The 24,965-nt window shown below is 45.8% G+C and overlaps 3 protein-coding genes across 5 annotated transcripts in view; 2 read left to right on the top strand and 1 right to left on the bottom strand.

The window, feature by feature from the left end:
• LOC130378658 (tudor domain-containing protein 7A-like) overlaps positions 1 to 2,147 on the top strand; it is a 60,053-nt gene extending 57,906 nt beyond the window's left edge. Inside the window, exon 24 of the mRNA XM_056585372.1 lies at positions 1,419 to 2,147. Within this exon, the coding sequence (XP_056441347.1) occupies positions 1,419 to 1,663 (245 nt within the window). The 3' untranslated portion in view covers positions 1,664 to 2,147. The remainder of the gene's footprint in view (positions 1 to 1,418) is intronic.
• A 145-nt stretch (positions 2,148 to 2,292) lies between these two features.
• Positions 2,293 to 21,080, top strand: tmod1 (tropomodulin 1). 3 transcript variants are annotated; one of them, XM_056585810.1, is made up of 11 exons: positions 2,293 to 2,608; positions 4,650 to 4,695; positions 4,823 to 4,955; positions 8,795 to 8,951; positions 9,555 to 9,671; positions 12,714 to 12,803; positions 14,046 to 14,176; positions 14,537 to 14,644; positions 15,549 to 15,692; positions 16,858 to 17,002; positions 18,639 to 21,080. In XM_056585810.1, exons 3-11 carry the CDS (start codon positions 4,833 to 4,835, stop codon positions 18,695 to 18,697), a joined length of 1,074 nt encoding a protein of 357 aa, XP_056441785.1. In that variant the 5' UTR covers positions 2,293 to 2,608; positions 4,650 to 4,695; positions 4,823 to 4,832; the 3' UTR covers positions 18,698 to 21,080. The 3 variants fall into 3 exon arrangements, with proteins under 3 accessions (XP_056441785.1, XP_056441783.1, XP_056441784.1); XM_056585808.1 differs by lacking the exon at positions 18,639 to 21,080 and adding an exon at positions 17,793 to 17,917; XM_056585809.1 differs by lacking the exon at positions 18,639 to 21,080 and adding an exon at positions 17,793 to 17,917 and having other exon boundaries at positions 2,293 to 2,617.
• Positions 21,081 to 23,771: 2,691 nt separating this feature from the next.
• The window catches only part of klhl5 (kelch-like family member 5), a 34,494-nt gene continuing 33,300 nt past the window's right edge, over positions 23,772 to 24,965 (bottom strand). The window contains exon 13 of the mRNA XM_056585807.1: positions 23,772 to 24,859. Within this exon, the coding sequence (XP_056441782.1) occupies positions 24,803 to 24,859 (57 nt within the window). The 3' untranslated portion in view covers positions 23,772 to 24,802. The remainder of the gene's footprint in view (positions 24,860 to 24,965) is intronic.

The raw sequence follows: 24,965 nt of genomic DNA, 5'->3' as shown, positions 1-24,965 counted from the left end.
CGTGATATTGTATATAGTATACAATACAATAATATTACATTATATACTATTCTATATAGAGCTCGGGGAGTCGCAAACGGCAGCAATCACTTTCTCCTCCATGCTGCGGTTCACCCCGGACTGCACTGCAGGGAGCGGTTGGCCGGTTGAAAACTGATTGGCTGTTACGTAACGCACGTCACTCAGTGGCCACGCTGTTGAACGCTGATTGGCTGTCATTACGCGAATGTCGCGGCAAAGTTTAAATATTTCAATCCACCTGAAATCCACGTGAACGCGCTCGCCCGTGCCGGGCAAAAGTGTCGCGCTGCAAATGGAATCGCTGCTTTGTATGGAATCGTTTCGCCCATAGACATCATGTAGGATCCTATATGATGTCTATGGTTTCGCCCCTTCGCGTTTGGTGTGAACGCACAGTATAGTGCGCTGTGGAGAAGTCACTCGCACGCGTGCTCCTGTTTTGTTTTTCTCGTTCGCACGCCGAAATATTCACTCGCAAATGCGAGTGAAATGGGCGCACTGTAGAGCCCTGATTGTGTAACATAAATATGTAAATGATCAACTGTCTAAACATTGTAAATACATTTCTAGCAAATTACCTCCAATATAAATTATATTAATTTATTCTACAACTTTCAAATATTTAACTTCTAAACCTTACATTATTATGGATTATTACACGGCTCTTCTCAATGCTGTAGACTGCTCCGTTCACTTGCATGGGCACTTCACAACTTCCGGCGGTGGATTATATTTAATATTTCACCGTTGACAAGTATAATTGACAGCTGTCAAGGTAAACGAAAGGATTTTTTGCCGTTTGCCATTTTAATCTAGATTAATTCCAAAATTATTCTAGATTAAAAAAAAAAATCTATGCACACCACTAGTAAAAACAAATATAACATCTTTAGCAAAGTTGACAAGCAGATTACAAAATGTATAAGTGTGCCAGCTTCTGTGCTCAGATGGAGAGAGTGAGCCTCCATCCCCTACTTGGCTTTGTTTTTTTTGTTTTTTTTCTGGTATTGTGGGCTCATGGTTTTAGTATAGGTGGGTTATGTATGCATACATGTGTTGTGTTGTGTGTATGTATGCTGGCTGCTGGAACACCTACATTTCTCTCCTGAGATGAATAAAGTTTATCTTATCTTATGTCTGGGGGCTGCGCCAACAATCAAGGTGAGCCAATCCGCATCCTGCAGCCACAATGCTCCGCCTCCAGGAGGTGATTGATATGATTGAGTGCAGGAGTGAGAACAAAAAAACAAGACATCAGTGCAAAACAAACAAAAGCAGCACAAGCCCAAGCGCACCCAGCACTACCACGTTACACTCGGTCTGACCTCAGTTGCCTCCTCTTCCTCCCTCTTCTCTCCCTCCGCTCCGTCGTCTTGTCCTCTCCCCTCCTCCCCCAGGTGTCCCCCATGGGGGATGGTCTGAGGAGGCGTCCATGGTGTTCAGGAACCACGTGGAGAAGCGTGCGCTTGTGGCCCAGGTGGAGAGCGTGCACGAGGGGTCGGAGGTCAAGGCTGGCTTGGGTGAGGTCAGCGAGCGGAGGTTGACAGTGTTCCTGGTGGACACCAGCGAAGAAGACAATGATGTGTGGATCCACAACATTATGACTGACCTTTGCGAGCTCCCCGCCACCAGCACCATCTAGAGGCCTTAAGCCGAATTGCATCCCCCAATCCATCATGGCAGCGTGTATATTGTTGATTTACTCTTGGAACTCTTAGCTCACGCTTTTATTTTGAAGCTCTTGCCCCACGCACCAGATTTACTGCTGTACCTAGTTGAGAGAAATGTTATTTTAGTTGGCCGACTGGTGCGGTTTTATTTGGTACATGGGAGGGTTGTGCTGTGAGCAGTAGATTTAGCATGTGTAAAAGAAAATTGGACCTTATCTTACTGTTTATGGATCACTTGTTATTTCGGCACATCAACGTTTTGCCTTGTTTTATAATTTTTTGGATTTGTTTTGACATTTTTTGTGTTGCATGTTGGCTCTTGTGTTTTTTTCTTTATTTTCCTGTACATAAGTTACGTTTGAAAAGTGAGGAAATTGCTTTGTTACCGCTGTCCTCTTCATTTTGTTCATTAAAATAAGATTTACATGTTGTTCGAGAGTCTCTGGCCAGATGCTCCCTCACTGTGGTCTGGTCATCGTTAACCTAGGATATCTAATGTTGGATTTGTGAGACTATGGTGTTTATCAAGAGACGCGTCAGGCCACACGCGCTCCTGGTGAGACGCGCACATGATGACCTCACTTGAGTGACAGGGCAGCCGTGTGGGGGAGGGTTTGCGCACACAGACAGTTGACTTTGCCTTAGCGGGAGACGAGAGGCGCCCTAGGACATCACCCACACAGCAGCCGGGGACGGCGCAAAAGTTCCGGCGATACCGACAGAGCAAATCGCAGATCCAGATTTACCAACTCCGGCCTGGACTAAGCGCTTTAGCGTGGTTCTGTGGATATTGTTTTTAGTTTCTATCGCCGCAGCAGTCTTGCCGACGCAGCCGGCTCCAGAGGAAACCATATCTGGTCAAAGTATTCGTTGCCTTCATAAAGCGGGACGGCCGGCTATTAATAGCGCTGGAGGAGGTAGGCCCTGTACGCAAATACATTCAAAATAAGTTTGCATGCAATACAACCGAACTTAAAGTTTAATCTTCTCCCGGGAATGGGAAGTTAAAAGGAAAAAAATTAAGGTTTGTAGGAGCGGAGTGGTCGTGGGTGAACGGACCTGCACCATTTAAGCAAGGGGATTGGACTAATGGTGCTGCGTTATATGGCTGGGACTGATGACCCGGCTGCTGTGCCTCACAATGCAACTAAATAACATTTAATGAGACATGGCACATCGATGTGTAGTAGGCCTACTTTTGGAAGGATTTAGTTTGATTGGGACGTCCCATTACTCAATGTGACTAAACTCAAACTATTAGGCTTGTTTCATGGTCTGCTTTGAAACGTCCATCTTAAATTGTCTTCATGCGCGTTTACGCACACTGCTGGCCTGTGAGTTGAAGATGTAGGCCACTGTCTCTATTGAAGTCAGACGGGACATTCGGGCAGAGCATAAAATCTGCAACCGAGACAAAGTCTGCGGTCTTCTGAAGCTTGACCAATCCGTATGTAAACTGTTGCATATTACTTATAAAGAAACCACACTGGCCTGGACCCGGTGACAATGAAAGGCCTGCAAATTTTGCCCTTTTACGCGGAAACTGGGCCAAACATAAACTCCCGGAACACTGCGGTCTCACTAGGTATACTGAACCAACGAGCTCGGTTTGTCTCGTCGGCTCCCCCCCCCCCCACCTGCTGTCTCAAAGGTTTAAGCCTGACCCACTCCCGTGTTCCCTGTTGACTTCTGCTTTCCCCTTCCCATCCCATTTCTCCATAATGGTTGTAAGATTGCAAGTTAACCTCGGATGATGAGCCTCTTTGCAGCTCACTATATGAGACTGTTGAGATCCCTCGGAGGTTTGTGTTTAGGAAGAGAAGTCATCTCCTACAGCCCCATTATTGACCTCGTTTCTAAATATTGTGCAACTGGAGTTTTTTTGTTTTCGGAGACTCATTTTATAGTTAATATGGGAACTTTTTAACTTGAACTTTCTAACATTTGATTTATTAGATTCACCACCTACTACTTATTCAACATAAAATATCTCATTTTTTGCCTCGTTGAGTCACGGTCAAGCAATTACCTTGTATCTGCTCGTTGCTTTTCTTGGAAAGCTACACACACCACCCTGACAGGTTATCTTGATGTAGTTGGGTGGGGGGGAGTGGTGCTAGGAGGGTAACACACACACACACGCGTCTCGCACGCACACAAAGTAAGGAACAGTGGATACACTCAAGATGTATGTAACAAAATAATGTTTGCGTGCGTCAAATACACACGTTGCTGATGATGGAGTGATACAAGTGTTACAGAGATCGACGAAGAGGCTGTGAGCATAAGAGAGAGAAAAAAATTGATGGAGAGGGGGAAGGAAAGGGCCATGGCTGTATTATGGACTAGACACACGGGGCTCCTGGCCCGGGGCCAGGGTGTCCAGGGCGGGGAACTGGGAGAGAAGCAATCGATAGCAGGTTGTTTTTGTCGAGAGCCAGGTAGTATTTCAGACGATGGGGGCCCCAGCGTATCTCTGGCCCTGGGCCCTGCGGCCTCTGGACCCGGCCATGGTTGGAAAAATGGGCTTCTGCTACCGGTCCATGAACTGCTGTTAACCAGTAAACATGGACATGATGTCTAGACAAAGAGAGGTGTACAGGTAGAGACAGCAGAGCCCTGTCCCCTGGTTCCTCGTTCCAATGGAAACCACTGAGACTGTGATGCTGGCCAGGCGGGTAGAGCAAGGAGACACTAGGCAGACTACCACCTGCTGGTTTCTGTTTTGGATCGAAAAGATGCAACAAATCTGTTTCCTGTAGTGCTGTGTGTGTGTGTGTGTGTGTGTGTGTGTCCTTGCGAGGTCTGGAGATGGTTTGTTTCCTAGCGGATCCTTAAAGTTCTGGGGTTCAAAGGTCACATGTTTATGTGGTCGCTCCATCTCCAAAAATTCATACTCTCTCTCTCCCGTTCTCTTCTGTTGCTCTGTCTCGCTCTCTCTCTCCCTCGCTCTACCAGGCGGACTTCAAATCATCTAGGATTTCTCTGCAGAGCCAAAATCAAGGTGACTGTCTGTCTTTCTGTCTGTACACGTGTCTGTCTATCTGTCTTGCTGTCTGCCTGTCTATCTAGACTAGAGAATATGTTTGTTTTGGTGTGTTTGATACATTTTGTGTGTGTGTGTGTGTCAGGTGTGTGATCATGTCGGTGATGAGGAAGGAGATGGAGAAGTACCGGGACATCGATGAAGACGATCTGCTGCAGAAGCTGACAGAGGAAGAACTTCAGAGACTAGAGAATGAACTGGAGGAGCTAGACCCTGATGTATGACACACACACACACACACACACACACACACACACACACACACACACACACACACACACACACACACACACACACGTCATATCAAAACACCTTATTTCCACTTTACACACAAATTGTACGCACAGGGCTGGAATTGGTTGACTTTAATTAGTTCCTGGTTACTTCACGAATCTCCACCAGTGAGCATTGAGCAGGCGATGGTTGCTGCTGCTAGTCCACTGTTGGTTCTTGGCCCATGAGGTTGCCATTGTTACTGAAGCAGAGGGTTTGGGGGGCGCGTCTTCAAGCGCTTGTCCTCGGTTGCATCCTGACGTCATCATGATGTCATAAGGATGCCACAGCGATGTCATGGATCGTGTAGAGCAGGGATCAGCAACCTTTTCAACATGAAGTGCCAGTTAGACTTTTTCTCGTTCATGAGTGTGATTTAAGCAACAATATATAAAAAATTAAGCTGAATTATGACACAGCGACCAAAAACATTTCCAGAAGACCTGGAATTGTACTATTTCCATATAGTCCAAAATCATGCATCAACATTTTAAATATTTTTTTGGTTTTTATATTTGCAACAAGGGTTTACAAATTATAATTACATATATCCCATCTTAAAACACCATTTTCAGAAACTCATTCAAAAACATATTTGCACTGTGAGAAATGTAAAAAACGAGAATATATGAGAATGCTGGAACCCTCCAAATCAATATCTTTAAGACATGTACAGCTTTGCAAAACCATGTGAAGGCGATGCATACAGGCCACTTGCAACAATATTTTAAATATTTTCTTCTCTATTACTCACAACATCAGAACATTCAGAACACTACTTTCTGTAACTAATTGAAACATATTTGCACTGGGAGGAAATGCCCAAAACAGAATAAAGTGCAAAAAAAAATCGGTAGCAATGATTGTGCTGTGAATTTTTTAAATAATAATAATAAAATTAAAATATTTTTTTTTAATATTTTTTTTTTAAGTGTGCCCATGATTATGCTGCCCCGTGCCAGTGGTGGCACGCGTGGCGTTGCCGACCCCTGGTGTAGAGACAGGACTCTCTGGACTGGACGTATTGATATGTGTGTATGTGAGTGTTTGTGTATTTGTGTGGCTGTGTGTATTTAGGTGCAAGTGTGTGTATTCATGTGAGAGTGCCTTTGCGTGTGTGAGTCTGTGTCCAGTATTAAACAACACTCAGGGTCTTCCTGGCATGGCTGCCCTCTCTGTTCCTGGAACGTTTTACAGGCTGCCGTCACACCCACGCACAGCCCCTCCCCTCGTCCTCAGAGAAAACATGAGGCCCTTGGTGACCGATCAGAACATTGTAACAATAACATTCTTACAATTATAGCATTCTAACAATAATAACATTCTAGCAATTGTTACATTCTAACAATAACAGTAACAATTCTAACATTCTAACAATTCTAACATTAAACAAATTAGAACATAACAATTTAGCATTCTCACAATTATTGAATTCTAACAGTATAACAATAATAACCTTTTGTCCTGGCAATTTCTGTATGAGACATTGTGTCAAGGAGATATAAAAATATGAATGTAGAATTTGAACCAATTTGATACATGCATACACCAGTCTCCTCTCTAGCAGAGTTAGCCCAGGATGCAGTTTCACAGAGCCTTTTAACAGTTTAATCTCCCCTCAATGCAATTGTCCTTACATCAAAAGAGGGAGGTGTTAACCTAAAGGCCAGAGGCTCCTTCGTCGCTGCCAATAAGCGCAAACCCCATTTGTTTGTGGTCAGCAGTTAGGACAGGCAGTAAAGACTGGCAGTTATAACTGCTTTGTATTGACCAGCAGTTACTGAGCCTACCCCACCTTTGTTTGGTTTATTCCAGGCCATATGGGAAAACATTCGGTGGGGCTAGATTATACAACATAACAGCCTTAAATAAAATTAGAAATATGATAAAAACCTACAACATATTTTTTCCACACACATATAAACCAATAATAACATACTTTCCAATCAGAATGTTTAACAATTATATATAATTACTTACAATTATAAGATTCTAACCAATCAGAAAATATTAAAAAGTATAACATTGCAGGAAGCATAACTTTGTAACAATTGTAACAGTATAACAATTACAAAATTCTAACAATTACGACTTTCTTACAAATAATAATACTCTAATAAATAATAAAACATTCACAAGTAAAGACATTCTGACCACTCAATCAAGGAATGGATGAAATGAGCAATCTTATACAATGTGGGGACGGGTACATATTGCTGGTATTCCTCCCTGCTGCTGGAGGTCAGCTGGGTGCTGTCAGAGGTTCTGGTCCAGTCTGGTCTCTGGGCGAAGAGATAAGATTAGCCCCTAAAAGTAGCACTATCTCCTGGTCTCCGAGTTAAGAATAGTTTTCTTTGTTCGTTAAGTGAGGGGAAAAGTTTCTTTGTTCTTGCTGAGACGGTCTGGACAGGAGAAGAAGCCGATATCCACGAATACAAGAACATAGTTACGTAGGAACCCTCCTAACGGAGCTAGTGTTTGACGATCTGGCGATGACTGATTGAGCAGCTGGAGTATATAAACAGGAAGGGTTGATTAACATGATCCTCAGGTGTGTCTGCTTGAGGTGGAGAAGGAGGAGTCCGGAGAGGCTGGCGTCCGCTAGCTCCGCCCATAGTATGAAAACACAGAGAGACAAAACACACAGTGATCCCAGCTCCCGCTATGATCCACGGCAGACGCCGTAACAAAGGGCCAAAGTGTGTGGATTAATTTATTCCTTCGAGGGGACCCGTAGTTCTGCTTCATATGGGTGTTTCCAGGCTCCAACATTAACTCAGTTTCTGCGAAAGAATCTTGGATAAGTTCGGTCTAAGATTTGTGTTCTGCATCGGACCGATTCATAAATATGATGTTATTGGTCCAGCTATTCTGAGATTTATATTCCATTGAAACAGAGAGGATTTTGCGGGTTGCATGGTTTTAAAAACAGGCATTTGAAGAATTGTCTCTTATATTACAGTGTGCTAGTGTGGTGGATCCCAATTAAGATAAGTTTAGTTTGTATGGCTCTTTGCTATGTTCAGGAAGTTAAGGGTTAAACGGTCAGCACACTTCAAAACAAGTGGATCCTAATTCGGCCGAGACCAAAGAAGTCCAGATAAACTTGTTCTATACGCAATGTGTTTCATGTCATGTGGTTCATACGACCTCGCTACACTCCTCTACGCAAGACCGTTTAATTATTAATATGACTGGTTTGAAGGTTACCTCGTTCTTGAGGTTAAGGGTCTGGTTCCTGGGGGTTGGGGGGGGGGGGGAGGGGGAGGGGGGGCAGGGAGGCTCTGGGTACCGTCTTAGCAGACAGGATCTGTTAAATACAACGGCATCACGTTCCTCTAGCTGACTGTTGTACACACACACACACACACACACACACACACACACACACACACACACACACACACACACACAGGCACGCGCGCACATGCACACGCACACTCACAAGCATGCACACACGCACACCCGCACACACATTCTCTCTCTCACACCCTCCCACACAAACTTACACTCATACTCTCTCACACTCTCACATATGTATGCTCCCACATAAACTGTCTCTTTAACACCTCAAACACACACAATTGATCTTTCTGATACACACACGCTGGCACACACACATGCACGTACACACACACACACACACACACACACACACACACACACACACACACACACACACACGAGCATACACACCCGTTTGGTCCTGTAGTCCTGCCTTCTGTCCTAACAGAGTAATGAATGTTTTTGTATGAAGTGACCAATGAGAATCCTCCCTGGTCAGAATGCCTTGCTGCCGGCCGGAATGCGGCAGAAGGACCAGACCAAGAAGGCCCCGACCGGGACCTTCCAGAGGGACGACCTGCTGGCACACCTGGAGAAGAGCGCCAACGAGCACCCGGACAAGGAGGACCTGGTGCCCTTCACCGGGGAGAAGAGAGGTAGAGTGACACAGAGACTCGATAGAGTGAGAGAGGTGGAGAGACTATATACTACAGAGAGTGAGCGAGAGGTAGAGAGACCTAGAGAATCCATAGAGTGAGAGAGGGGGAGAGACACAGGGACTCCATAGAGAGGGAGAGAGGTAGAGAGACATAGAGACTCCATAGAAAGACAGAGGTAGAGAGACCTAGAGACTCCATAGAGTGAGAGAGGTAGAGAGACATAGGGAGTCCATAGAGTGAGAGAGAGTTAGAGGGACCTAGAGTCTCCATAGAGTGAGAGAGGTAGAGAGACTATATACTACAGAGAGTGAGAGAAAGGTAGGGACACAATAGACTCCATAGAGTGAGAGAGGAAGAGAGACCTAGAGACTCCATAGAGAGAGAGAGGTAGAGTGACTATATACTACAGAGAGGTAAGGAGACATAGGGAGATTATATACAGAGAGATAGAAGTTCCGTAAAGAGAGAAAAATAATTTATATATTTATATGCGTGTGTGTGCTGAGATGCGCGCGTGTGTGTGTGTGTGTGTGTGTGTGTGTGTGTGTGTGTCTGTGTGTGTGTGTGTGTGTGTGTGTGTGTGTGTGTGTGTGTGTGTAGGTAAGGCGTTTATTCCTAAGAAGCGGTCCGACCCCATCCTGGAGAACGTGACCCTTGAACCCGAGCTGGAGGAAGCTCTGGCTAACGCTAGCGACGCCGAGCTCTGTGATATAGCAGGTACTACAAGTACTACTACATGTACTACTACAAGTACTACTACAAGTACTAATACAAGTACTAATATAAGTCTACATATACTACTACAAATACTACATATACTACTACAAATACTACATATACTTCTACAAATACTACATGTACTACGACATATGCTACTTACTATAAACTATATAATACTACATACACATAGCAGGTACTATAAGTACTACATATAGTACAATATATACTACATCATGTACTACTATGCTACTTACTATACTATACAATACTACATGCACATAGCAGCTACTACATACATGAGATTTCCCAGGTTCATAAATATTTCATCATATTTATTTATTGAGCTGACGCTTTTACCCAAAGTGTCTTACAAGAAGGGCAGTCAACCATGAAGAAACAAGAGTACATACATTAATGAAGTGCTGCGTTATAGAAACAAGAGATGGACATATTTTATAGAATTTGTATTTTTTGTAAATCATTTATTCCTTAATAATAATATTAACATGTTCACTGTCCTCAAACCAGTACTCCTCTTCATCACCCTCCTCATCGCCACTCATCATCATCACCCCATTTTCCTCACTACCCATCCACCCCCTCCCCTCCTCCATCTTCTCCACCCCCTCACCTCCTCCAGCCCTCCACCTCCTCCATCACTGTGTGGACCTCCCATCTCACCTCCACCCTGGGTACTCAACGCATTGATCCCACGCGCTGCTAGAGGCTTTAGCATGCGCTGCTAGCTGCTTTAGCATGTGCTCCTAGAGGCTTTAGCATGTGCTGCTAGCTGCTTTAGCATGCGCTGCTAGCTGCTTTAGCATGTGCTGCTAGAGGCTTTAGTATGCGCTGCTAGCTGCCTTATAGTATAACAGTCATACATGCATGTTGTTTGATATGGCGACACATTAGTGCCATAATTCACTTATGTGATAAAAGATGCATTCGGGCGTATTATATTATTCCACATGCGTAGATATTAACTGCGAGCGCGCAAATGATCTCTGCGCGCGCAAAACAGCCTCTCGCGTGCGCAAATTACCTCAGCGCGCGCAAAACAGCCTCTCGCTCGCGCTAATTACCTCAGCGCGCGCAAAACCTCTCGCGAAAGATGTTTTTACGCTCTCGCTCAAATTTAATTTTGGCACTATGGGGGAGGGAACCAAGGCAGGGCGGGCTTTCCTATGATTGGCCGTTTCTGAAGCGCGATATTTGATTGACAGCCCTACTCAGCCCTCCTCTCATTCAATTCTGAATTGTACAGTAAATGGCTGAAACGATAGTTACGTATTGTAACTCCAGATTCTATGAGTATAGGCGCAGCCTTTTGAGTGTCGGCCTCATTGTCCTTTAAATAGCTGCAGAAAAGCTGTTTATTGGGAGCAGAACGTCCGCCGGCGCCCGACTATATCTGCGAAATGCGGACGTCGTTGAGGCACGCCGCACGCGGACGTAATTGAGGCCCACGCTGTTGGTGGTCGGGGATTACACATTTTTCAGTGCTACGGCTCACGCTTAGGGATAACCCAATAGCGATAGCCTTTAAAGGCTGCGCCTATACTCATATAATCTATCGTTTCAGCCATTTACTGTACAATTCAGAATTGAATGTGAGGAGGGCTGTCAATCAAATATCGCGCTTCAGAAACGGCCAATCATAGGAAAGCCCCCTGCTTGGTTCCCTCCCCCATAGTGCCAAAATTAAATTCGAGCGAGAGCGTAAAAACATCTTTCGCGAGAGGTTTTGCACGCGCTGAGGTAATCTGCGCGCGCGAGAGGCTGTTTTGTGCGCTCGCAGTCAATATCTACGCGTGTGGAATAATATAATACGCCCGAATGCATCTTTTATCACATTAGTGAATTATGGCACTAATGTGTCGCTATAGTTTGATACCAAGGATCCATGGACCTTATTTACCTGCCAGTCATCTCGGTCCTCCCACATTCAGTTCACCCACATGGCTAGTGTTAAGAACCAAGAAGGAACCCAGACGGCCGCTGGGTGAATGAGGCACATGAAACCGTTTTGTGTCTGCCTGATTCTCACTGTCCTCAGTCCACACTCCTGTACTGCATGCATGTACTAACAGAAAACACATTCAAAACTCAATGATATTGATCAAATGTAAATAATGTATATTTAATAGAATTTACTGCCATGGTGGTAAACAACCTCTTTATAAATGTATATATTTAGATTGATAGACCTTCATGTCCTTATAGGGACTGCAGGTTTCATAGAAGAACAAACGCTGTAAGAAACTGTTGGCTTGAGCCGGATCTGACCTATGACCCGACTCAAAACGTTTTAAATGATGTCATAATAACAGTACGCTGATGTTTAGAGAGAGCCATGGCATGCATGTTACTGCAGCTCTAAACATGAAGTGTGACTGAGTTCCCTCTGGTTTCATTTATATCTCTCTCCCTCCCACGCCCTTCCTATTTCTCCCCCATGCCTCTGTCTGTCTATCCCTCCCTCTCTCCCCCATCTCTCTCTCTCTATCTCTCTCACCTCTCAATCTCTTTCTTTCCATGTCACCCTATCTTTCTCGTCCAATATTTCTCTCTCTCTCTGTCTTTTTCTATCTTTCTTTCCATGTCCTTCTGTTTCTCTGTCCTTCTGTTTCTCTGTCTCTCTCTCTCCTACTCTCTCTCCTACTCTCTCTCTCTCTCTCTCTCCTCTCTCTCTCTCTCTCTCCTCTGTCTCTGTCTCTGTTCTGTCTCTGTCTCTCTCTCTCTCTCTCTCTCTCTCTCTCTCTCTCTCTGTCTCTCTCTCTCTCTCTCTCTCTCTCTCTCTCTCTCTCTGTCTCTGTCTGTCTGTCTGTCTGTCTGTCTGTCTGTCTGTCTGTCTGTCTGTCTGTCTGTCTGTCTGTCTGTCTGTCTGTATGTCTGTCTGTCTGTCTGTCTGTCTGTCTGTCTGTCTGTCTGTCTGTCTGTCTGTCTGTCTGTCTCTCTCTCTCTCTCTCTCTCTCTCTCTCTCTCTCTCTCTCTCTCTCTCTCTCTCTCTCTCTCTCTCTCTCTCTCTCTCTCTCTCAGCTATCCTGGGGATGCACACCCTGATGAGTAACCAGCAGTACTATGAAGCTCTGACCAGCAGCACCATCGTCAACAAGCAGGGCCTCAATAGTAAGTCAGCTCTCGTGTGTGACCCAGTATAAACCGGTTCAGTGTGGAGTAAAGTCAAAAGTCAGCTGTGATCCAGTGTAACCAGTATTAACCAGTATTAACCAGTGTAATGAGGTGTGATCCAGTGTACCCAGTATAAAGCAGGATTAACCAGTATAATCAGGTGTGATCCAGTGTACCCAGTATAAAGCAGTATTAACCAGTATTATCAGGTGTGATCCAGTGTACCCAGTATAAAGCAGTATTAACCAGTATTATCAGGTGTGATCCAGTGTACCCAGTATAAAGCAGTATTAACCAGTATAATCAGGTGTGATCCAGTGTACCCAGTATAAAGCAGTATTAACCAGTATTATCAGGTGATCCAGTTGTACCCAGTATAAAGCAGTATTAACCAGTAATATCAGGTGTGATCCAGTGTACCCAGTATAAAGCAGTATTAACCAGTATAATCAGGTGTGATCCAGTGTAACCAGTATAAAGCAGTATTAACCAGTATTATCAGTGTGATCCATGTACCCAGTATAAAGCATATTAACCAGTATTATCAGGTGTGATCCAGTGTACCCGTATAAAGCAGTATTAACCAGTATTATCAGGTGTGATCCAGTGTACCCAGTATAAAGCAGTATTAACCAGTATTATCAGGTGTGATCCAGTGTACCCAGTATAAAGCAGTATTAACCAGTATAATCAGGTGTGATCCAGTGTACCCAGTATAAAAGCAGTATTAACCATTAGTTATCATAGGTGTGTATCCAGTGTACCCAGTATAAAGCAGTATTAACCAGTATATCAGGTGTGATCCAGTGTACCCAGTATAAAAGCAGTATTAACCAGCATTATCAGGTGTGATCCCGTGTACCCAGTATAAAGCAGTATTAACCAGTATTATCAGGTGTGATCCAGTGTACCCGTATAAAGCAGTATTAACCAGTATAATCAGGTGTGATCCAGTGTACCCAGTATAAAGCAGTATTAACCAGTATTATCAGGTGTGATCCAGTGTACCCAGTATAAAGCAGTATTAACCAGTAATATCAGGTGTGATCCAGTGTACCCAGTATAAAGCAGTATTAACCAGTATAATCAGGTGTGATCCAGTGTAGCCAGTATAAAGCAGTATTAAACCAGTATTATCAGGTGTGATCCAGTGTAACCCAGTATAAAGCAGTATTAACCAGTATTATCAGGTGTGATCCAGTGTACCCAGTATAAAGCAGTATTAACCAGTATTATCAGGTGTGATCCAGTGTACCCAGTACAAGGCGGTTCCTGACGAGCAGCCCAATGCGACGGACGTGGAGGAGACGCTGCGGAGGATAAAGAGCAACGACCCCGACCTGTTGGAGGTCAACCTCAACAACATCCGGGTACGTGTGTGTGGGGGGGGGTTGTGATGTGTGTAGATGTGTGTGTGGTATTCTGTTGAGCCTGTGTCTATCTTTTCTTCTCTCTCATCCCTCCTCTCGAGCTAATAAATGCATTTATTCAGTAATTATAACGATGATCTTTTGTGTGCAGTTGTATTCTGCTCTATTATGTTCTATTATGTTCCTTTCTATTCTACTGTGTTAAATTCTGCTGCGTTCTGTTGTAGTATGTGCTGTCCTCCTGGGTTCGGTTCTACTGGGTTCTGTTGTATGAGGCCCCACTGTGTATGTTCTCCTGGGTTCGATTCTACTGGGTTCTGTTGTATGAGGCCCCACTGTGTGTGTTCTCCTGGGCTCCAGAACATTCCGGTGCCCACCCTGAAGGCGTACGCGGCGGCGCTGAAGGAGAACAGCGTGGTGGAGCGGCTGAGCGTCGTGGGAACTCGGAGCAACGACCCCGTGGCCTACGTGAGTCCACACACACACACACACACACACACACACACACACACACACACACACACACACACACACACACACACACAAACACACACGTGTATGTCCAAGTGTGTATGTGTCAAAAGGGTCAGAAGAAGGAAAGGAATTTCCCCAAAAGAGGGACAATAAAAGATAAACTAATTCAACTTAACTTAACTAAACACACACACTTACAGACACAGACACGCATGCACCCACACACAAACACAGAGACCCATACACACACGCACCCATGCACACAGACACACACGCACACAAAAGCACATAACACACACACACACACACACACACACAGACACTCACACACGCACGCGCGCACACACACACACACACACAGAGACATAAAAACACACAAACCCATACACACAGACACACCATCAAACACACATACACACACGCACCTACACACATACCAAACATACACACACGTACGCGCACACACACACTGAATTGTGTGGTCCCCCTGAGGTTGATGTCAGAGAGGTTGTGTTCAAATCTAACCCTAACCCTACCCTGGCCATCTGGTTAACACTAGTTAGCCAGACGGGTAACACTAGTTAGCCAGACGGTTAACACTAGTTTGCCAGATGGTAAACAGTAGCCTGCGCAGCGCGGAACAGCTCTGGGCTGTACTCCAGGTTGCTCTGATTGTTGACAGCCTCACTTTGGCTCAGAGCTGCTAAGTTGGCTAACGTTGGCTTCTGATGGAGATCTACCGCCCCCCTCAGAGGGACGATCAGCTGTTGGCTTGTCCTCAGTCAGCCGGCGAGCGGCGCCCAGTACGAAGGGTAGCTGCGTACCGGGCGCCGGCTATCTGTCGCCAAGGTAGTTAGGGAGCCCGCCGACGCAGGCTAGCGGTATCTGGTGTCTGCAGGCGCTGGCGGACATGCTAAAGGTCAACACCACCCTGAAGAGCCTCAACGTGGAGTCCAACTTCATCACCGGCGCCGGAGTCCTGGCCCTCATAGAGGCTCTGCAGTCCAACACCACCCTGCTGGAGCTGAAGATAGACAACCAGGTACACACACACACACACACACACACACACACACACACACAACACACACACACACACACACACACACACACACACACACACACACACACAGAGACACACAAGCAAGCACGTACACACAGGCATGCGTGCAAACACATACACACAGGCAATTACACACACACACACGCACGCACGCACGCACGCACGCACGCACGCACGCACGCACGCACAACACTCACACACACACACACACACACACACACACACACACACACACACACACACACACACACACACACACACACACACACACACAAACATTCACAAACCAATTCCCCAAATTAAAAAAAAATAACGTAGAGTAATTAACAATTCTATTAATTTTATGTTTTTATCTAATATTATGTTATAGATATAGAACACACGTCAAACACACAAACGCAGATATACCCCCCCAACACATTCCCATTGCTGCCTCGGCTTTTCTATCCTTAGGACTCACCCACCCACACACACTCACATGCAAGCTCACTCAATCACCACTAATTACCTATTTTACCCCTTTCATCTCTCCTCCTCTCCTCTTCCCCCACTCTCCCCCCTCTCTTCTGCCCCCCTCTCCTTTCCTCTGGTCTCCTCCTCTCCTCCCCTCTCCCCCTTCTCCTCTCCTCTCCCCTCCTCACCTCCTCTCTCTCCTCTCCTACCCTCGTCTCTGCCCTCTCCTCTCCTCCTCCCATCTCCCCCTTCTCCTCTCCTCTCCCCTCCTCACCTCCTCTCTCTCCTCTCCTACCCTCATCTCTGCCCTCTCCTCTCCTCTCTCTCCTCTCCTCTCCCCTCCTCTCTCTCCTCTCCTACCCTCGTCTCTGCCCTCTCCTCTCCTCTCTCTCCTCTCCTCCCTTCCTTCCGACCCCCTTCTCCTCTCCTCTCCCCTCCTCACCTCCTCTCTCTCCTCTCCTACCCTTGTCTCTGCCCTCTCCTCTCCTCTCTCGTCTCCTCCCCTCTCCCCCTTCTCCTCTCCTCTCCCCTCCTCACCTCCTCTCCTTCCTCTCCTACCCTCGTCTCTGCCCTCTCCTCTCTCTCCTCTCCTCCCCTCTCCTCCCTTCCCATCCCCTCCTCTCTTCCCCCCTCCTTTGTGCGTTTTCGTCTTAACATGTATTAATGGGCCGACATCCTGTCCCTCCTGCAGAGCCAGCCGCTGGGTAACAAGGTGGAGATGGACATCGCCAGCATGCTGGAGAAGAACCGCACCCTGCTGAGGTTCGGCTATCACTTCACCCAGCAAGGGCCCCGGCTCAGGGGCTCCAACGCCATGATGACAAACAACGACCTGGGTACACACACACACACACACACACACACACACACACACACACACACACACACACACACACACACACACACACACACACACACACACACACACACACACACACACACACACACACACCACACACCACACACACACACACACACACACGTACATTAATACTCACGCATACACACATACACACACATGCACACATTAATACACACACACAACCACATTCATACACACGCGTGCACACCTACACACACGTTAATTCCCACGCACACACATGCAGAAACACACGCACACGCACATTAATACAAACACACAAACACAAACATGCACACGCAGATGCACATATGCACATGGGCATTAATATACACACACACATTAATGTACGCACATGCATGCACATACACACACACACACATTAATACATACACATACGTACGAACACACATGCACAAGCACATTCATCTATACACATGCACACATGACTCCGACCAGCGTTTAGGTGGCCCATGATATGTCAATTAAACATCACTTTGGTCAGTTCAAGGTGCGCTGAATACAAAGCGCTGACCACACCTGTAACATCTGGATGTCATCAGTCAGGAACACCTCCTGGTCAGCCCCGGCCAATCGAACTGCCCTCCTGGATTATGACAGACGTTCTGAGTTTGTGTGTGTGTGTCCGTGTGACGTGTGTGTGTGTGTGTGTGTGTGTGTGTGTGTGTGTGTGTGTGTGTGTGTGTGTGTGTGTGTGTGTGTGTGTGTGTCTGTGCGTCCTAACGTGTGCTCCGTGGTGGTGCTAGCCCGGGTGGTCCGGTGTGACCCTGGCACTGACGGCTCCTTCACCCTCACCCTCTCCGTACCGGAGCTGGAGCGCGCCCTGGGGAAGAAGTTCAAGCCCCGTACCAAGTAATGACCTCTGACCTCTGGGCTGCCACGCTGTGACCTCTGCTGCTGTCCTGCTCCCTACTGCCCGAGGAAACTAGTCCTCCTCCTCCTCCTCTTCTTCAGAATGTCTCTTGTGCTGATCATAAAATGGATGCGCCCTCGTCTTCCACATCTTCTCTTCTCTTTTCCTTGCGCCAGAAGATAGCTGCTTTCCATGATGTCACCTTCTTCTTCTTCTCTCCTCCCCTCACCTCTCTCTTCTCCTCTGCCCTCCTCTCGAGAGGTCTAATCTCCTGAAGGAGATGATCTCAGCTCTTGACTGTGACAGCCACTTGTAGAGAAGTGCTTGGTCTCCTCTGTGTCTCTGCCCAGCCTGCCTGCTTGAACACTCGTTAAAACAACAACCACTTACTCTTTCATGAGAACCGATGGGATGTGTTCTACTCTAGAGCAGGGTCTCATAGCACTGGGTGCAGACCCAAAATGGGTCCCAATTCATTGTCTTTCTGGTCCTCAGAGGGTTTCAGAAGCCCTTGTCAAGAGCGCGAAGCGTCCCCACCTTGTGAAGAAGTCTCAATTGGAAGACTTTATAATCTCTAAGCCTCCAACACTCGGCTTGAACTGTAGTCATAACAGTATGTGTTACCTATTTCTAATCTCACCTACCCCCTTCTCTCTTCTGTGTCTTATGTTTATTCTCTCTCTCTCTCTCTCTCTCTCTCTCTCTCTCTCTCTCTCCCCCTTTCTATCTTTGTTCACAGTAAGAAAGAGAAGGCTTGAAGGAGGACCCATCTTCCCAAAGTGTCGGACGAACGTGTAAAAACCAGGGTCCCCCCGTTCAGACGCCATCATGTCTTCTTCATCCCCGTCCAACCACTCCACCTTATTGACCTCTCCCTCACTCCTCTCTTCTCCCCGCCTCTATGTACTTCTGTCATCGAACCCTCCTGTCCACCACCCCTCATCTCAACCTCCTCTCCTCTCTTTCACCTTCCGTCGTCCTCCACTGTTACCTCCACTCCTCTCTCATATCCTCTCCTCCACCTCCTCTCCTCCTCCATCCTCTTGTCCTCTACCTCCTCTCCTCCTCCTCCTCTCCCCCTCCACCCCTCCACCTCCTCTCCTCCTCCTCCTCTCCCCCTCCACCCCTCCACCTCCTCTCCTCCTCCTCCTCTTGTCCTCCACCTCCTCTTCTCCACCTCCTCTCCTCCTCCTCCCCTCCCTTCCCTCCGTCGCTCGGCCCTAGCCGCTAGCTGCCTAGCTTGTAAAGTAGATGCTAACAGAGACCAGTGCCCTGACTGGTGTTTTCAAAGAGCCATAGCAAGGTGTTTCTGAGCTTCAGGATGGGGGAGCCGGCTTCTCGTGGCTGGCAGAGGGCAACAGAACCCTTGGCTGTAGCTCTCGTTTCTAACTAACCAATACGGTGATAGCACGATGATAGAGCTACTTTTTTCAGGTGTCTTTTTTTAGAAGACCTTTTGGAAGCTAACCGTAGCTTGAACCTTGTTTCTACAGTTTCAGATTTATTTAAATAGTTGTATTCTGCTGTAAAGAATGATTAAAAGCTTTTGTTGCTATCCTGCCCTCATGGTGGCAAACACCCCAACACCGTTAGCAATAGCCTCCCAGCTAATGCCCCATATATACATACTCTGTTTTATACATTTAATTTAATGTAAATTTGTTCAGACAGAATACATCGATTAAAGGTACTGTAGGGAAGATTTAAGAGTGATAATTTGAGAATAGTATTAGAATATTTAAATTTTTAGACCACACCTGGTTAATTTCTGACCAATCAGGGCATCTCGCCCTAATTTGGGTAATGTATTCACCCGGTCAAAGACAGGTGGTGATTGTAAGCATTCTCAATGCTTGAGAAACATAGGGAGGGAGGGTGCAGAGAGGGCGGGACGTTTTTTATGTTTATTTTTTCAAAATCATGCTCTTTATGCTGTGTTGTGCTCTCTCTTTACACCTCACCAACCTTACCTACAGCATATTGAAGGGCCTTATCAACAGAGTGGTGGTCCCCTTTTTTTTGGGCCCGCGGTGAGAACTCCTGGTGATCGTTGAGAGCCCACTCAGGCAGCGTCATCCTGTCTCATGATGTCACTTCCTCCTCTAATTAGCTTTTAATTTAACCACCCTATGATAGCTGGCCAGGAGCCGCTTGCTGAGTGAGCCCAGATCAATTAACCACAAGCCCTAACGAGCTGCGGGTGTTTGGACCTTGAGGGCTCCCGTACTCCGCTGCTGTGCTGAACTTTAACCTCCCAGATATAAAGAGAAGATATTTATTTGTGGTGGACCTGGGGGGAGGGGTGTGGAGTTATAAACCCATTTGATTTTACCTCGGGGCCCTTTGCTTGTGTCTGGATTCCACTGAGAGATGCGTATAAAGTGGAGAGGTATTCTTGAGGAAATGACAGTGTGTTCTCCTCTTATATGCACGTTCACGCGAGGTTTTGAAAACAGACTTTTGTTTAACAAGCACCAGCCAGGTCTCTCCGGTAGAGATGGTTAACGTCACAGAGACCAACCTGGGTAAATAAGGTTGGATCACTCAGCCTGGAGCTGTCTGTCAACTGCAGCAGGCATGGACACGTGGAGAGAGAGACTAAATAGTGTAGTACTCCACTAAGTATAACCTTAATTAGATCACCATTACGGCAGGGACAACTCCAGGTGCATTGTGGGTAACCGGGAGGTCTGGTGACAGAATGGGTTTATTTCTCAGCTGCTCCCCCGTTGGTCTCTGATGTGTTTGGACTGTTTGTGTTTTTTAGTAGTTATTTACTGGAGATGGAGGCCATAAGGTAATGTCCAGGGTACTAGGTTTGTTGAAAGTAGCTGTTATTCATTTAACTATGGAACTTTTGTTGAGACTTTTTATTGTGACACTGACAGATACCGGTTTCCTTTGTAACTGAGAATGCAGATCTGTTTTCACTGTGATGATGTGTGCAAACAACAACCATGTACACATACCGTACACAGCTTCAAAATAAATGTCCATCGTGTATGTACAACCACAGTCTCCGAGCCCTTCAGTGAACTGCACAGCCTCGATCACAGGAAGTCACATTGAATAATCAAAGGAAGTAGTATTGTGCTTGGAGATGAGGGGAAATACATTACCTGATTACTGAACCCATTAGTGGCTTTTGATGAGGGTGAAGTGACTGCAACGTTAGTTATAAGCAAAATAAAGAGTTAAAGCTGAAGTCAGCTAACTGATTTTACGTTGTTCTTAAAGAATATTCCTAATTTATCTAAATTATAATATTATAAAATGTAACATGAAAACATGTGAAGTTACATAAAACCTATGTTTCATTTTGATTTGCTATTCATTAAATGCACAAGTAGAACACATTTTTATCTCCAACACTGCTCTGCAGTATACGGTTAGAACTGCCAGATGAGCAAATGTTTGCCCTCATAATATGACTGGCAAATAAACAATGGAAACCAGGCAAGGTATCCTATACAAAATTTTCATTCTCTAAATTGATCAAATATTCAACGTTAAAAAAATTATACTTAAATATTTTCACCGTCCCCAAATTCAACAACAAGTTCAAGCAAGTCAAGCAAGGAGAGCGGGAATAAGAGCGTCACTCACTGGTTCTTTCTTTCTTGATACAAACGTTAATTCTAAACAGAATTTGACACAGTAGCCTATAATAGGAAATGCTCAAAGGTAAATCAACGTCATTAAAACACTGGATTGCTCTTCCTTGGGTCCCCGGATGTTAACACTGAATTTTCATGCATTGAATTTTGCAGCTGAATTTGGCATGTTGAATTTGGCGACGTTGAAAATATTTAAGTTGAATGTTTTATCGTTAAATATTTTATTTTGAATTTTTTAATATTAATATTGCCTCTGTCCGGCCCCCGGCAGACATAAAATTTTTTGGGTGATACGGTGGCGAGACAAGGTCATGCCGGCATTTCTCATCGCTAGCGCTGGTCGTTTGTCAGCGCGGTTAAACATTTAGCACCGGCCCCCGGAGGTAAATAACCCGTTGAAACTTGGCCAATGGCCCTAAGTACCCGTTGCTGGGTGAGAACATCTCAAACGTTGCACATTTCTCAGGCACTTGTTCCAGACAGTCAGCGGGGCTCTGCCTGGCTGTAGATGGCTCACCGAGCAGTGTGTCCTGACTCCTGACCGAACGGAAAGACACAGGTATATAACGAGGGCCCATTATGGTTATGAGAGAATCAATTCATAACCGTGCTTCCATAAATGTGGAATAAAACCCTTTTATGCAGCATTGCATGGATCCATAGCAGAGGTCACGTGACGTCAAATATAAGAGAGAGAGCGACCACCAATACAAGGAGTACGGCCGTGGAGCCTAAGAGAGCCGAACATGCACATACATGTCAACATACAATTATTTCATGTGATTCTCAGACATGGAAAATGCCTGTAATGATGCCTGTTATGATGCACAAGTGAATCATACGTTGGCTATTTAAACAGCCTTGAATTGTTATCATTTACAGAAAGAAAGGAAGGAATAATGACAAATTCATTGTTTGGCTTTAATGTAAAAAAAAAAAGACAGGTTTACAGTTGAATATACCTCATGTCCGATGTTGGGGGGGGGGGGGAGACACGTGTGACATGCAGAGTGAGGGTACAATAAAGATGAGGGATAATAATTCCAACCTATGAGGGTCTTCTGTGATACAACATAAAAAATAAACTTGCAATATACCTAGCAGTAACTGTATAATGTCCAGCATGATACGTACAGATTACAGACACATTTCTTAGATATATTTACATGCTTTTTACAGTCAATAAATTATTTAAATTGGAACGTCTCTCTCTCTCTCTCTCTCTCTCTCTCTCTCTCTCTCTCTCTCTCTCTCTCTCTCTCTCTCTCTCTCTCTCTCTCTCTCTCTCACTGAAACTAAAGTAACTCTCTGAACACAGATGCAAACAGCAGGGGGGCTTGCCTACTTTCCATTGCTGAGTCACACAGGTTCCTGGGGCAGTTTTTGGCATCCAGCTGTGTGCCTCTGTCTGTGCATGGGTGCATTAGTGCATGCGTGTTTGTATTTGCCTAGTGTGGGCAAGTGTATATATATGATTGTGTAGATAGATTTCATGATTTTTGTGTATACTTTCAACGGCACACATACAAAACACACACACACACACACACACACACACACACACACACACACACACACACACACACACACACACACACACACACACACACACACACACACACACACACAGCTTCTTCCATCTAACTCTAACAGAGGGCTTGATTTTCACCCTTGAATTTGTTTGCATTCCACATACATTTCCCCTCACATAGAACAGGTCTTTGATCTCCACATCAAACACTGAAGCTTTGCAGTCAGACCCTTGCTCCATTATTACAACCATTACGGCTTGGCTGCATAGAGCAACTATACGCCAGATAACTTTGTGCAAGTGAAAGTTAGAGTACATGTGTTATCTGTGTGTGCGTGCGTGCGTGAGTGTGTGTGTGTGGGTGGGTGGTTGTGCTCGTGAACAGTAATGAGATAGGGAAGCGTGAGGGAAAAGCAGTGGGGAATTGAAGATGTCGAGAGAAAACGAGGGAAGATTCTCATTTGAGATAAAAATACCCTGCCTGCAGTCCCTGGACACTGAACACATGGCCCCAGTGCACGCACACTCACACATGCACATTAACACACTCTCTCTCTCTCTCACACGCACACAGACACACGCACGCACGCAGACACACACACACACACACACACACACACACACACACACACAAACACACGATAGCATAGAAAAGTCCAACCGATCGTTGACCTTTGACCTACCTGGAAGGGGTTGAATGTGGGAGGGGGGGGGGGGTTGGAATGGGTTTTCCAATGGTTGTATTGTGTCACCCAGGAGGACACAGCCTGGCTGGGTGATTCTAATGAACAACACTAAATAAGGTTGGATGAAGCTGCTGCTGCAGCCTGTACTGTAGATTAATCAAAAACAATCCAACCATATAAAGATAAGATCATGGAAGTACTTCTGAACGGCGAAGACAACTTACAGGAGCCCACACTGCGTCACGGCAAATCTGTTTGCACACTTGTGCTGATTATGTCAAACCCAGTTTCCTCATCAGAGAACAGGAGAGGAGGCTGGGAAGAAAGGGTAGAGAGCGAGAGAAGGAGAGAGACAGAGAGACGAACAGCGAGCGAACGGTGGCAATATGAAAAAAGAACAATGTGGAAATAGCATCAAAACAGGATCCCTGAAATTGCTGAGGAAAGCTACGAGACCTGACATGATGAGATATCTCAGCGGCACTGTCGTTTTCTCCCTCTCTCTCCCCGTCTGCCTCGCTCTCTCACTTCCCTGTCAGGTAAAATTATGCATCCCCCTGGATGTCTGTGTGTGTGAGTGTGTTTGGCAGTTTGTGTATTTGTTTAAATTGAAGTGTGCATGCTCACCTTGTATGCGAATAAAAAGGAAAAGGTCAGAATCCGTGAGACAGCAGTTATTTTGTTCACATACACGGAAGACAGCTTTCACCTCCTTTCGTACACACAGCCATAAAACTCATCAACCTCCAGTGATATTAACGCTATCCCCTAGGTATTAAATCTGAATAAAACGTTTAAGTTGATCTCTCTCTCTCTCTCTCTCTCTCTCTCTCTCTCTCTCTCTCTCTCTCTCTCTCTCTCTCGCTGTCATTTTCTGCATCTTCTTTCCGATGTCCCCTCAGGCAATGGCATCCTTCCACTTCTTCGTCATCCCATCAGCAAGAAATACCGTATCCATGGAGATCATGTCACCAGTGACAAGAGGGGTTACTGAGGTCTTCCCCCCCCCCCCCCTCCCCAATGCCCTGCAGACATGACGTTATACTTCATGTCAGTATTGGTGTCCTCATTACAGCTTGACGGCCACCACGCACGCACCGGCCCGGCCCAGACACAGAGGCGCCACCTAGAGGACAAACACAGGTTGACAGGGTGTGTTTTCTGGGTTTCTACCTGCCTGCAGAAATCCTTAAAGATCATCTCTGTTCAATAAGATCCGCCGACACCGAAAC

Source organism: Gadus chalcogrammus, chromosome 3 (genome assembly GCF_026213295.1).
Source record: "Gadus chalcogrammus isolate NIFS_2021 chromosome 3, NIFS_Gcha_1.0, whole genome shotgun sequence".
Taxonomy (NCBI): domain Eukaryota; kingdom Metazoa; phylum Chordata; class Actinopteri; order Gadiformes; family Gadidae; genus Gadus; species Gadus chalcogrammus.
Note: the sequence above shows the minus strand (reverse complement) of the source record. Positions and strands in the feature narration are given on the sequence as shown.